Source organism: Lonchura striata, chromosome 23 (assembly GCF_050655825.1).
Source record: "Lonchura striata isolate lonStrDom1 chromosome 23, ASM5065582v1, whole genome shotgun sequence".
In the NCBI taxonomy this organism is placed as follows: Eukaryota; Metazoa; Chordata; class Aves; order Passeriformes; family Estrildidae; genus Lonchura; species Lonchura striata.
Genome location: NC_140725.1, coordinates 1,714,414 through 1,727,042, shown reverse-complemented (window position 1 = coordinate 1,727,042; position 12,629 = coordinate 1,714,414). Strand labels below are relative to the sequence as shown.

The following is a 12,629-nucleotide window of genomic DNA, read 5'->3' as shown; positions in this document are numbered from 1 at the left end:
TCAGCCCCCGCCGCTCCCGCCCCTCTTGTAGCCGCGGGCCCCCCGCCCCCCTCGTGCATTGGCTGGGAGAGCTGTCAGTCAGGCGGGGAGGGGGTCGAGGTGGGATACTGGGGGGTACTGGGGATGCTGGGGTGGGAAATGGGGCCGGGATGCTGGCACCGGGGTGCAGGGGGGTGCGGGCGGTGGGATCCTGGAGGTGCCGGTCCCTCCCTGCCTGCACTGGGGACACGGGGACACGCCAGTGGCTCTCCGCGTGGCACAGGCACGGCTGAAGCACAGCGGAGAGAGGGATAAGAAAGCCGCTTTGATCTCCAGAACCAAAGGTGGAATGTTTCCATGGAGATCGCCGAGCGCTTTTCCCGGTGACCTTGGCATCCTCCCAGTGCCACTGGGCCCGTCCTAAATTGCGCCTCTGCACCCGGTGCCCACTGAGCCCGGATGAAGTCTCCAGCCTGCCTGGGCTGCTCCCCATCCCATCCCATCCCATCCCATCCCATCCCATCCCATCCCATCCCATCCCATCCCATCCCATCCCATCCGGGCCGTGGGGTGCCGTGGGGTGCTCAGCCCTCACCTGCCCTCAGGTGCACCCACCTTTTCTGCAGGGGTGGCTGCAGGAAGCAGAAGAAACTGCCCCGGCTGGAGGTGAGACAGGGTTGGGTTACAAAAACCACAAATACTTGCGGCAGTGGGGCTGAAGGGCTTCATCCTCCCCCACCAGGGGGGCAGGAGGGCTGGGACCCCCCTACAGCTGGGTGTGACATCCCTGTGCCCTGTCCCTGGCCAGGGCTGCATCCCACCTGGAATGAGGTGATTCAGCCCCACGGATTTTGGGTCACCTCCACAGCCTCTGCTGGGCACGGGACGTGGTTCCGTGTGGCCCCAAAGCCTCTCCGTGAGCGTCCCCGAGAGCCGGGGAGGGGATGAACCCCCCGGCCCCGCTGGCGGATCTGGGATGTGGAGTAGAGAAGACACCAATTAGCAGCTCTGCAAACCGCCCGTGCCCGGGCTGCTCAGGGGGACTGAAAAATTAATGAGAGCTTAATTGAAGCAGCGCAGGCTGGAGGGCTGAGACCGACCCCGCTCAGCTCAGGGGAAGGGGGATCCACAGGGGTGTGGGGCGGCTGGAAGAGGCACGGGAGCCCCCAGTGACAGGGATGCCCTTGGGATGAGGATCAGGGTGACTGTGTGGTCCTGGGATTTCCTTTTTTGGGGTCCTGACACCCCAAGTCGTGGTGCTGGGATGATGCCTGGGGGTCATGCAGGGCTGACCCAGCCCTGGTCAGGTTTGGTCAGAGCACCCGCTGGAGCGCCCAGCTGAGCCCAGCACCCAGACAGGGGCACCCCAAAACCTCCATGAGCCCAGGCTCGAATGGGATGTTGGCCCTGATTGCAGAGGGGACAGCAGGGTGTCCTGGGTGGGGGGACAGGCGACAGCTTTTCCCTCCCCACTCTTGCAGCAGCAGCCCCCCAACACCCATCCCCGGGCCGCAGAGCTGCCAGGGCGCTGCCGATCCCCAAAAACCTCCCTCGCCAGCGGCTGCAAGGAATGCAAAGGGCTGCAGCTTCCCCCAGCGGCTACGGGCTGCAGCAGCACGGCCCGGGGGGGGGGATGTGCCCGATGGGAGCGACCCCGCAGCCCCCTCTGCCTCGGGCTGCTGCAGCCGGCTCAGCCCCCCAAAAACTGCGGGGGGCTTGGGGAGCAGGAGTCACGGCTGCTTATCCCGGAATCCCGACGGCTCTTGTCCCTCTGCACGGCCAGGTCACCCAGCGGTGACACCGCCGGTGCTCGGGGCGCTGGTGGCTCAGCCAGCCCCTCTGAGACCCCCCGAGCACAAAAACCCCTGTAAAGGGGTGAGGAGCTGCTGTCACCCACCCCGTGCCCCTGAGGGACAGCTCTGGGTGCCACTGGGCAAGCTGCACCTGGGGTCACCCTAACACCCTTTTGTTGTCCCCACTGCCATGCCCAAGCCTGGCCTGGGAAAAGGGGGGAATCGGGGGTAGAAAAGCAGAAATAAACAAATTTTGGGGTTCCTTTCCTCCTACATCACCCCTGAGGGAGCAGCTCCGGACTGGTTCGTGCCACCCAAACCCCTTCTGCCCCGTGCTGGGGGAGCTGATGAGGCTCAGAGGGTGCTGCCTGCCCAAAACAGGGGTCCCGGCACGGCTCCCTGGCTTGTCCCGGCTGCGGTGGCACCAGGTGGGGTCGGTGCTTGTCCCCCTCCCCCGAGAGGGGACCGGGGGCAGCGGTGCCACCCACGGGCCGGGGCAGCAGTGCAGGAACATCTGCGTTTTCCCCTCGCCCTGCTGGCAGCTGGGGCTGGCTCTGACGGTGGCGGGGGCGACCCTCTCGATGCCCCCGCGTCCCCCAAAGCCAGGGAGCGTCCCCCAAAGCCAGGGAGCGTCCCCCAAAGCCAGGGAGCGGCAGCCGGAGCTCTCTCGCCGCCAGGCCGCAGCGCTTTGCCGGCCGGCACGCAGGGGGTTAAGCATCCCCGTCTCCCTCACACTTGAGACGTCACCGTCACCAGTGGCGTGGGGGGGCCGGGGGGCTATGGTGGTCTTTGTGGTGCATTCGGCAGCTGGCGCAGGGCGGCTCACGCACACGGCGGGCGGCTCGTCCCCGCAGCCCGCGCCCGCCAGCATCCGCAGGCTCCCGGCCGCCGCCTGCCCACGCCGCGGGCTCCCACCGGCACGGTGAGCGCGGGGACGGGGCTGCCACCGGGCAGGGCGAGCCGTCCCCCCGGGACCCCGCCGGCAGCCCCTGGCAGCCGCCCCTCTCTCCGCTTCGCTCCCCCGGCGCGGTGCTGGCGGGGACCGGGGGTGGTGGGCTGGGTGCCGGTGGGGTGGGCGATGCCGGGGTGGGTTCGCCCCACCCGGGGCTGCTGCAGCCCCGCGGGGGTCCCCGGGTGGGTGCGGGAGCACGGGTGGGTGCCCGCCCGCGCCGGCGGGGTGCTGCGGCTCGGCTCCTGCGGTAAAGCCGGCTGCTCAGCCGCTGCCGCAGCCAGGCACGGGAGAGCCCCCTGCAGCCCCCGGCCCCACTCGAGGGGGGCTCAGCCCCATGGGGGGCTCGCACATCCCTCCGATCAGGCAGCTCCCCAAACCGGGGAGGGGGGGGGGGGATCAACGCGCCGAGACCCCCAACTCCACCCTGCTCAGGGCTGGGGGTGCCCCGGCTGATCCTGGGGTGGGATCTGGCCCCGGCACCCCGATTCCCAGGATGAGCTGTGCCCCCCGTGGAAAATCCTTCGGGCACCGCGTGCCCGACCCTGCGGCGGCTGCGGCGGTGCCGGCGCGGCCACGGGCGGGGGGCGGCGGCGGGGGCACCCGGTGGGCACCCGGTGGGCACCCGGCGGGCGGGGGGCTGCGGGGAGCGGGGCCAGGTCAAGGGGAAGGGGCAGGCAGCCCCCGGCCGGAGCCGCGGCGCTGCACCAGGCTGCGGTGCCCAGGGCGATGCTGCGCCGGCAGCGAAAGGGGCACAGCCCCAAAACGGGGTGCCCGGAGCCCGGGGGCGTCGCTGCCCCTCCGGCGTGGCCAGCCGGGCACTGCCGGCTCGCGGGAGGGATGCTCCTGGCTGCAGGATTTGCTTCTGCCTGGAGCAGGAGTGGGGGTTCACCCCATCGGCCGGGTTGTCCCCGTGGAGGTGACACCCGCCGTGGGTCCCCGTGGGGCAGGATGCTCGCGGGGTGCAGGGAGAGGCGGCGCTGCGGGAAGCGGGGCAGGTTCTGGAGCAAGGCTGAGGTGCAACGAGGCCACCGCAGGGAGGGACAGAAGCCGGGGCCACCTCGGGTGTGGCTGGGGACAGGGAGCCTGCTGCTCCCAGCCCTGCTGTGGCAGCGCGTCCCTCTGTGAGCGCCGCCGGTTTGGGGGTGACTCTCCCAGCGGATTTGGGGCTCACAATTCCCCCAGCTCCGCAGTGGGCAGCCTGCACTGGGGGGAGCCCCTCGCCCTCCCCGCAGCCCCCCTGGGAGGGATGTGCTGTGTCCCCCCGGGCCAGGTGCCACCGGGGGGTTTGAGCTCCTGGGACCAAGGAAAAGGCGTAAAACAGGGGCTGAACCCCAGGAAGAGCCACTCCCCAGCCCAAGGGGCTGCAGCAATCCCCAGACCAGCCCCTGGCACCAAAGCCCTGCACCACTAGAGTCACCCCGGGGTGTCCTCACACCGGGAACCCATCCGTGCCCCTTCCGGGCACAGGCAGAGGTCAGCAGTGCCAAATCCCAGCCCCACGCCGCCCGTCAAGGACAACGGTGGCACGGGCACAAGGATGCCCACACCCTCGTCACAGCCTGTGTGCCAGCAGCAGAGCAGAGCAGGTGCCAATCCCCCACCCCACCGACTGCCCTGGCACCCAGGGACCCCCCCAGTACCCCCAGCACCCCAGGGACCCCCCCCAGCACCCTTTCAAAACACCCCAGTGCTCAGCAGGATGAACCTCGGGGTCACTGCACCACAGCAGCTCTGAGTGTGTTTGGTGTACCCCGGGTACCCCAAAAACCGGCTGCTTGTTGGGCTTGTGCAGCCCCAGTGCAAAGCCACCCCTTAGTGGCCCTGGGAGGAGGAAGAGGAGGAAGGCAGAGCCACCACTGCTGATGCCAAGGGGCTGTGCTGGGGCTGAGTGGGGGGCTCTGGGCTGGGGGGGGGGGGTCACAACCCCATTCCAGGCACGAAGCCACCCCATCCCTCCCCTGCTGCTCCAGCTCCCCCTCTCCCCTTCCCCAGCCTCATTAATTAAACCCAAGCGCTTAATTACAACCTGCTGATCCCGCTCCTGCTTCCCGGTGCCTGCTGACACCGTGGGGTGATTCCCGACCCCCCCTCATCCCGGTAGGAAAGGTGGGATGCAGGGAACTGGGGGAACATCCCGTTGCCTGCAGGATTTGGGTTGTGGCTCATCGGCGGCATAAAGGGATCTTCACACAGCGCTCAGCAAAGAGCAAAACCCAACCACTGGAGCTGGGAAAGTCATCCCTGGGGATCTTGGCCTCTCCAAGGAGAGATGGGCACGGATGGCTCCACTCTGGGGCTATCCCCGAGCTGCAGCAGGTGCCACAAGGGGTGAAGAGGGACGGGGATGCTCAGCCCGATGCCTGCTGAGCTCCCGGTGGCAGGAAAAAATACCCAAGGTAAATAAGGTGAAGGCTGGCAGCAGCATGAGATGGAGGGGAGATCCAGTGTCCCAGCGTGCTTCCCCTCCTGGTCACCCACCCTTGGGTCCCCAGGGCAGGGTCAGTGGGTGCCCTGACCCTCTCGCCCTCCTGCCCGCAGCTCCCTGCCGGCCCATGAAGTGACGCAGGCGGGTGGCACAGCCCCTGCTCCTGCCATAGCCACCGCTGCCACCCCAGGCACTGAGGTAAGGAGCCGAGGGCATGGCCCTGGGGGGGGTGGGATGTTCTGGTGAGGGCACCAGACACCCAAATCGGGCCTGTGGGGCACAGTTCCCACCTGGGGTCTTCCCCTGTCCATGGGGGATGCCCAGCACCATAACCCAGGGGAATGGCATGGCACCATGGGGGTCACCTGGGCTACCCCCCATCCCTTGTGGGTGCCAGGCTTGGGGAACTGGGGTGTCTCAGGGGTGGCAGCCTGGCCAGGGGTGCCCCAGGAGCACAAGGCTCCCAGACCCTCAGCCCTCTTCCCTTCCCACCTCTGGAACTGGCAGCAGTGCTGGGAGAGCTGTCACATCCCAGGGAATGCTCGCAGCTGCGTGCCCAGCCAGGGGGCATCGGGGTGGGCACAGGGAGGTGCCGTGGTGGCGGCCCTTGGGGGTGCCAGGGTGTCTGGCTGGTGGCACCGGTGCTGTTCCACTCTGTTCTGTTTCTCTCGCTCAGGTCTGCTGGCCATGGGCAACCTGATAAAGGTATTGGGCAAAGATTTAGAAAACTGTCCTCATTTTTTCCTGGATTTTGAAAGTAAGTCCCATGAGCAGGGTGGGCATGGGGAGGGCACCAGGGCTGCCACCACCGCTGCTGTCCAGAGGATGGGGACAGACACAGTGTCCCCGAGCAGCCCCGTGTCCCCAGCAGACTGAAAAAGTCTCCAAAATGGGGCAGGGGACCCCAGGGAATGTCCCCATCCCTCAAAGAGTGGGGCAGATGTCCTGGCAGAGTGGTGGGATGCAGGGTGCAGCAGGACCCGGCCCGGGACCACCTCAGGCACACACCCAGCGCTGTTACTGGTGGCGCTGGTGGCCGTGTGGCACGGCTGGTGACACCGCCAGGGCAGGGGCAGCCTGCGGGCCGGGAAAGGAGGAGGGGATGATCCGTGCCACCTGCGCTGCTGCGAAAGGTCAGTGCGGTGGCTGCAGCCCGCACCGCGGGATGGGGAGCAGGGACCTGCCTCAGTTTCCCATGGAGCTGGGCTAAGGGCCAGGAAAGGACAGCTCTCGGCCCCCCAGGCTGGACGCGGGGCGGTGCAGGACACGGTGGCCGCTGTGGCAGGATGCCAGGCCGGGCACAGCCCCAGGGCTCCCCTGGTTCCCGCAATTCCTCCCAGGGCACAGCTCCGAGCAGGAGCGAGGAGGGTGAAAAGAGTGCAGCGGCATCTTCTCACCCCCAGAGCGGCCCCAGTTCCATCCCCAGCGGGGACAGGCCGTGCACAGCTCCCCACGCCACCTCTGACTCCGGGACCCCCCAAAATACCCAGGGCTGGGGTCACACAGCCTCCCACTCCCACGGCGAGGGACCTTCCTGCTCCTCCTGGCTCCTTCGAGGCGGCACAAACTCCTCCTGCCTCCAGTCCCCTCCACAGCCCCCTGGCACGGTTCTGGGGGCTCCCCAGGACCCCTCATTTCGGGGCTGGCTCTGCACTAGAGTAGGGGCTTGGCTGTAGCCAAGACTCCAGGGACTTCAGGGACCTCCCGGCGGCTTCTCCTCCCTTCGCTCCTCCCTCTCCATCACCCCATCCGCCAGCGCTCATCACCATCGGGGGGGAAGAGGCTGCACCCGGGGCCGGAGCGGCCGCGGGGTCACCCCCGGAGCCCCCCGAGCCCCCGGGGAGCAGCGGGGAGAGGACGGGGCTCCGGCCGCCGCCGCTGCCCGCAGCCCAGCACCTCTTCCCCGGGCTCCACCTCACCATCATGCTTTTTTCCTCTTGTTTCTTCTCTTGCAGGTTTCACATGGGGAACCTTCTAAAAGTGTTGACTTATAACGAACTTGACCAAGGCCCTAATTTTTTCCTTGACTTTGAAAGTGAGATGGGATTTTTATTTTCCGTTTTTGTTCCGTACTTATCCTGAGTTCCACATCCACACCATTTTGAGTTCTCTGTCCCCCCCGCCCACCGTCGTCGCCCATCGCATCGCGCCCATCCCAGACGTCCTCCCCCCACCTTTGCCATCCGGGGGTGTCCCCGGGGAGGGGGGCCAGGCCCGTGGCCCGGGGGCTGTCGCTCCGCACCTCTCCCCCGGGGCACTTCGCAGCCTCCAGGGGCCGAGGGCTGCTCGGGGAGCCCTGGCGGGCAGCAGGACCGCGGGCACAGGACTCAGCCCCGGCCGCCCCCCGCTGCACGGCTTGACTTGAGCTGGGCCGAGGAGAACGGAGCAGGGGGACGATCCGGCCACGAAGGGCTGCGGGCCGGCGGGGCAGCCGTGCCGTGGGGTGCTGGCACCCCGCTCTGGCCCCGGCCGGCCCGGGCCCCGCTCAGAGCCCTCCGGGTTTCTCTCCCCGGGGCGCTGCCCTGCAGATGCGCAGCCGACCGAGGCGGAGACGGCGGTGTGGAACCAGGTGAACGCCGTGCTGGAGGAGGCGCAGACCGTCCTGGCCGAGCTGCAGTCCTACACGGGCGCCGGGCAGGAGATCCGAGAGGTGGGTGCAGCCCCGCTGCCCGCTGCCCGCACAGCCTCCGTGCCTTGGGGCAAGCGCTGGCGCTCTCCCCTCCCAGGCCATCCAAAACCCCGGGGACCTGCGGCTGCAGGAGCGCGCCTGGAGCGCCGTGTGCCCCCTGGTCGCCAAGCTGAAACGCTTCTACGAGTTCTCCCTGCGGCTGGGTGAGTGCCGGAGCTCCCCTGCATCCCCTCCGTGCCCCCCGCATCCCCCCACCCCGGAGGTTGCGGGAGTCCTGGCCGTGGAGTGTGTGCTGAGCTCGGGATGCGGCGCGGTGCCTCAGTTTCCCCTGGGGGTTTGGAGGTGCAGAGGGGGACACGGAGTGCTCTGTCCCCAGAGAACGCCCTGCGGAGCCTGCTGGAGGCCCTCACCAGCCCCCCCTACGCCCCGACCCAGCACCTGGAGCGGGAGCAAGCCCTGGCCAAGCAGTTCGCCGAGATCCTGCACTTCACCCTCAGCTTCGATGAGCTCAAGGTGCCTCCCTGTGAGGGGCGACAGCGAGGGGGGGTCCCCACACCGGGACTCCGCCAAAGCTGTGAGCCAGCAGAGTCCCCTGGGACCCCTAACCCTGGTGTCCCCCCCCTCAGATGACCAACCCTGCCATCCAGAACGACTTCAGCTACTACAGACGGACCATCAGCCGGAATCGCATCAACAACCTGCAGGTGGGAGGACTCTGCTGCTCTCCCGGCCAGGGGTGGCCTCCCCCAGGGGTTCACAGGGCTGGGAAGGGCTTGGGGGGGCTCAGCCACCCCAGTGACCCCCGTCACACCCCCCCCAGCTGGATGCAGAGAGCGAGGTGAACAACGAGATGGCCAACAGGATGTCCCTGTTCTACGCCGAGGCCACCCCCATGCTGAAAACACTCAGCAATGCCACCACCAAGTTCGTTTCGGAGGTGAGGGGGCTTGGGGGGACCCTCGGGGTGGGCAGAAACTCCCTCCAGCCACCACATGTGGGGGAAACAGCAGCTGGGACCTGTTGGGTTGCAGAACAAGACCCTCCCGATCGAGGACACGACCGACTGCCTGAGCACCATGGCCTGCGTGTGCAGGGTGATGCTGGAGACCCCGTGAGTGCTCCACTTTGGGTTTTGGGGGGACATCTCGATCCTGGGGTCCCTCTGCCACCCTGCCCAGGCTCAGGCAGCCTCTCCCCTGGCACAGGGAGTACCGGAGCCGCTTCACCAACACCGAGACCCTGCTCTTCTGCATGAGGGTGATGGTCGGCGTCATCATCCTCTACGACCACGTCCACCCCGTGGGGGCCTTCGCCAAGACCTCCAAGATCGACGTGAGTGGTCTTGGGGTCGCAGCTGTGGGGTCGCAGCCATGCCACTCAGCCCAGGGGTCCCTCTCCTTGGCTTGAGCAGCGAGGAGGAGGATGGGGAGGAAGGGGGAACCTCAGGGATCTCACAGCCCCTTCTCTCTGCCCCCCTCAGATGAAAGGCTGCATTAAAGTCTTGAAAGACCAACCCTCAACCAGCACCGAGGGGCTCCTGAACGCTCTGAGGTGAGACGGGGGTTTGGGGACACAGCGGGGAGGTGGCTGTCACACCGGAGCAGGTGGAGGGCTGTGACCTGCGTCCCCTCCCCGTCCAGGTACACCACTCGGCACCTCAACGACGACACCACGTCCAAACAGATCCGGGCCCTGCTGCAGTGAGCGCGGGGCGGCCGCCGCAGCCGCACGTCACCGCGTCACCGACGCCCATGACCATACAGCTCATTTTGTACAGAGGGAAAAGGGACAGCGAGGAACGCGCAGGAATGTTGAGAGCAAAGCAAATCCAAACGGCCCCGAGCCGCCCTCCCCTGCCATGAGCTCCTGTCCCCTCTTCCCACCCCCAAATCAGCACCCGCTCCTGGACACGGGGTGTGGGTGGCACCGTGGGGACACCGGGCAAGGGAAGTGCTGGTGGGGCTGGCAGCAGGGTGCCCATGGCACGGGGGCACCTTGGGGAGGGGGCAGGTGCTGCCCCTGTCCCCATCCTGGTCCCCAAGCAGAGGAGGAGGGAGAGGATGAGGAGGAGGAGAAGGATGAAGTATGCCTGTGGATCTGCACTGACTCTGGAGGAAACGGCTCAGTCTCACCTGGTAGATTTTTAATATGAGAAATTAAATCCACACTCACCTCTTCTACATTTTTTTTTGGGTGTGAAATAAAAACGACATTTAATCTGTTGGTGGCTGGAGCGGGGCCGTGTCTCTGCTGTGTCCCAACCCACATCAGGGACCGTGTCCCCTCTCTGTGACACCCGCGGGACAAATCCCACCTCCCACAGTGACAACAGCCCCGGTACCCCCGAGTCAGCCCAGCCAGGCCCCCCTCCCTCCCCAGTTCAGCTGCAGCCCGGGAGGATGGGGCTGCTGGAGGCCGCTCCTGGCTGCCAGGGCCGGTGTCTTTGCCGGCAGATGGCCCTGTGACACCGCGACAGCGCGGCCGCACCCGTGCCGAGCCAGCCCCACCCGTGCCGAGCCAGCCCCACCCGTGCCAAGCCAGCCCTGCGGGCACCCACTCAACCTCGCACCCCCCCGAGCTGGGGGAGACCCCCGCGGGGCCGGACCCCGTGCCAGCCCTTGGCTGGGGCTGTGCCACCCCCGGGGGACCCCCAGCACTGTCCTCAGGGTGGCTCGGAGCCGAGTCCGCTGGGATTTGGGGCGCTGCCAGCCCGCTCTTCCCGCCGCCTTTCCCGCCGGGCACACGGCAGCTGCGGGCACCGTGCCCCGCTCTGCCCTGCCCGTCCGGGGTGGGGGTGACAGCGGACACCCCACGGGTGACACCACAGCCCCAGAGCCTCGTGCAAGGCGGCTCTGGCAGGCTCTGCCTCAGTTTCCCCGCTGCGTGTGCTGGGGGGCACACGGGCAGCGCCCCCGTTCAACCCCCGGGATGGAATTCCTCGGTGCCACCGTGGGGACACCCACGCCACCCACCTGCAGCCCCCATGTCCCCAGACCTCCACGGAGCCCTTCCCCAGACCCAGGGCTGCCCAGAGGGGACAGAGACAGGGGGGGGACAGCCCCCAGCCCTTTGGATCCCGGCATTTCCCGGGCCCGGTGCCAGGATCCCGCCGTGCCCGGCCGGGTTTGGCGCCCGCTCCGCCGGGACGGGACGGGGACACGCTCTTGCACAACCCCGGCCAACAGCTCCTTTTTATTTTTAGGGCTCTTGCAACATTTGGCTTTGCCACAGCCACCCGAAATGCTGCCAAAGCATGGGATGGGCCGCTCCCGAGCCGCTCCACGCCCCAGCGTGCCTCAGTTTCCCCGTGAGTTCTTTCCACCCACTGGCGCTGGGATGGCAGCGGTGCCAGCCAGGCCTGCTGAGCCCAAATGGACCCCGAGGGTCCCGTTAAATCCCCCCGGTGCTCCACCCGGGAGCTGAGGACGGGGCCGGGACAGGCTCGGTGCGGTGGCCGCAGCTGCTGCGTGTCTGCCGGAGCTGATGGCCCCGGGTGACACCGTCCCCCAGACGGTCCCTGGCCCGTCCCAGGAGCGTCCCTGCAGTGTGGGAACTGGGCTGGGAAGAGGCAGGACAGCGTCACCAGCCGGAGTCAGGGGACAGGCGGATCCTTTAAAGCCACCAGCGAGCGCGGGGCACAGACACCAGCTGGTCACCGGTGCTGGGAGAGGTGGCAGCTGCGTCCCGGTGTCCCAGCGCCGGTCGGGTCCTGGCACAGAGCCCGTAACATCCCCCCTGTGGTGCTTGGGAGGGGAGGAATGAGGCCAAATTCGTGCCACATCCCTGCCCTGACCGCCCCCACCGTGGCACTTTTCAGGGCAGAGCAGGTGGCACATGCCACCCTGGCAAAGGGCAGCGCTGCACGGGTGAGGCTTTTCCTGTGGGAGCGTTTTAGAGACAAAAGCGGGCGAGAAAAAGGAACCAAAAGGGATGTACACCACCTTGATCATCAGGGACATGTGAGCTCAGAGCTCTGGGGACAGTGCCACCCGTGAGGGCAGCAATCGGGGGCAGCTCGGTGCCCTGGCAGGGAGCAAACAGCGGGATGCAGATGAGGAGGTGCTGCCCGTGCACCTCTCGCTGCTGGACACGAGGATTTGGGCTGCCACGGTGCCGGGGGGACCCCCGGATCTGCCTCTGTGCCCCTGCCCGGGGACAGGCGGTGCCACCGGGATGGTGCCCGGTCAGCCAGGACACGGAGCTCCCCCGGCTCTCTGCTCCGTGCTCAGCCAGACCAGGGTGCCCAGGACTTTAACTGATGGCGAGCCAAGCCACGCCGGGCCTGTTTTCTAATCCCAGTGTAATTAATGACCTTATCTTTGGCCAAAGCCATTTAGATTAAGTGGCTGGTGTGATGGGCTCGGCGGCTCCGGCTGCACAGATGGAAGAGCCGCGTTTGTCTGGGGATTAGCGGAGGGCAGATGGAGCGAAGTGCCATTCCCCATCCCCAAACCGGCCGGCACCGACAGCAGCCTGAAACCTGAGACCACAACAACTTTCTCAGCGAGCCCTGCCTGGGACTGGCGAGCGATTCCTGCATTGTTTGTCCCTTCTGCAAGGGCCCAGAGCAGCAGGAGATGCTGCCAGCACCAGGAACTGGTGTGACCCTGCCAAGAGCTCGATCCCAGTCCCTGCCTCCTGGAGACCTCAAAACACACCGAGAGTGACCTCCCTTGGAGAGCAGCCCCTGGCAGGAATGATGCCCTGGCTCTGCTCAAATAAACTGTTCTCAGTGGCAGCCCCCAGCTCTCCAAGGAAGAAAACCCACCTGTATCGTGGTGCTGACAGCATCAGGGCACGTGTCCCCCCTCCACTGCATGGACAAGGAAGTGTGGCACTCCCTGTTCACCT

At 67.1% G+C, this 12,629-nt stretch overlaps 1 protein-coding gene across 7 annotated transcripts; it reads left to right on the top strand.

The window, feature by feature from the left end:
- Positions 1-2,523: 2,523 nt before the first annotated feature.
- On the top strand, positions 2,524-9,999 carry LOC146765537 (CYFIP-related Rac1 interactor A-like). 7 transcript variants are annotated; one of them, XM_085559644.1, is made up of 14 exons: positions 2,524-2,694; positions 4,918-5,120; positions 5,263-5,347; positions 5,826-5,906; positions 7,105-7,184; positions 7,678-7,799; positions 7,876-7,981; positions 8,155-8,291; positions 8,405-8,482; positions 8,599-8,715; positions 8,810-8,889; positions 8,984-9,110; positions 9,259-9,329; positions 9,419-9,999. In XM_085559644.1, exons 5-14 carry the CDS (start codon positions 7,112-7,114, stop codon positions 9,480-9,482), a joined length of 975 nt encoding a protein of 324 aa, XP_085415770.1. In that variant the 5' UTR covers positions 2,524-2,694; positions 4,918-5,120; positions 5,263-5,347; positions 5,826-5,906; positions 7,105-7,111; the 3' UTR covers positions 9,483-9,999. The 7 variants fall into 7 exon arrangements, with proteins under 7 accessions (XP_085415770.1, XP_085415768.1, XP_085415772.1 ...); XM_085559643.1 differs by having other exon boundaries at positions 2,556-2,694; positions 4,872-5,120; XM_085559642.1 differs by lacking the exon at positions 4,918-5,120.
- The last annotated feature ends 2,630 nt before the right edge of the window (positions 10,000-12,629 follow it).

Bases quoted from the DNA above. Each gene is read 5' to 3' on its own strand.
- LOC146765537 (XM_085559648.1), top strand. From the start codon at position 7,073: ATGCTTTTTTCCTCTTGTTTCTTCTCTTGCAGGTTTCACATGGGGAAC. The intron at 8,716-8,809 runs GTGAGGGGGCTT...GTTGGGTTGCAG, and splicing joins CCACCAAGTTCGTTTCGGAG to AACAAGACCCTCCCGATCGA. The intron at 8,890-8,983 runs GTGAGTGCTCCA...CCCCTGGCACAG, and splicing joins AGGGTGATGCTGGAGACCCC to GGAGTACCGGAGCCGCTTCA.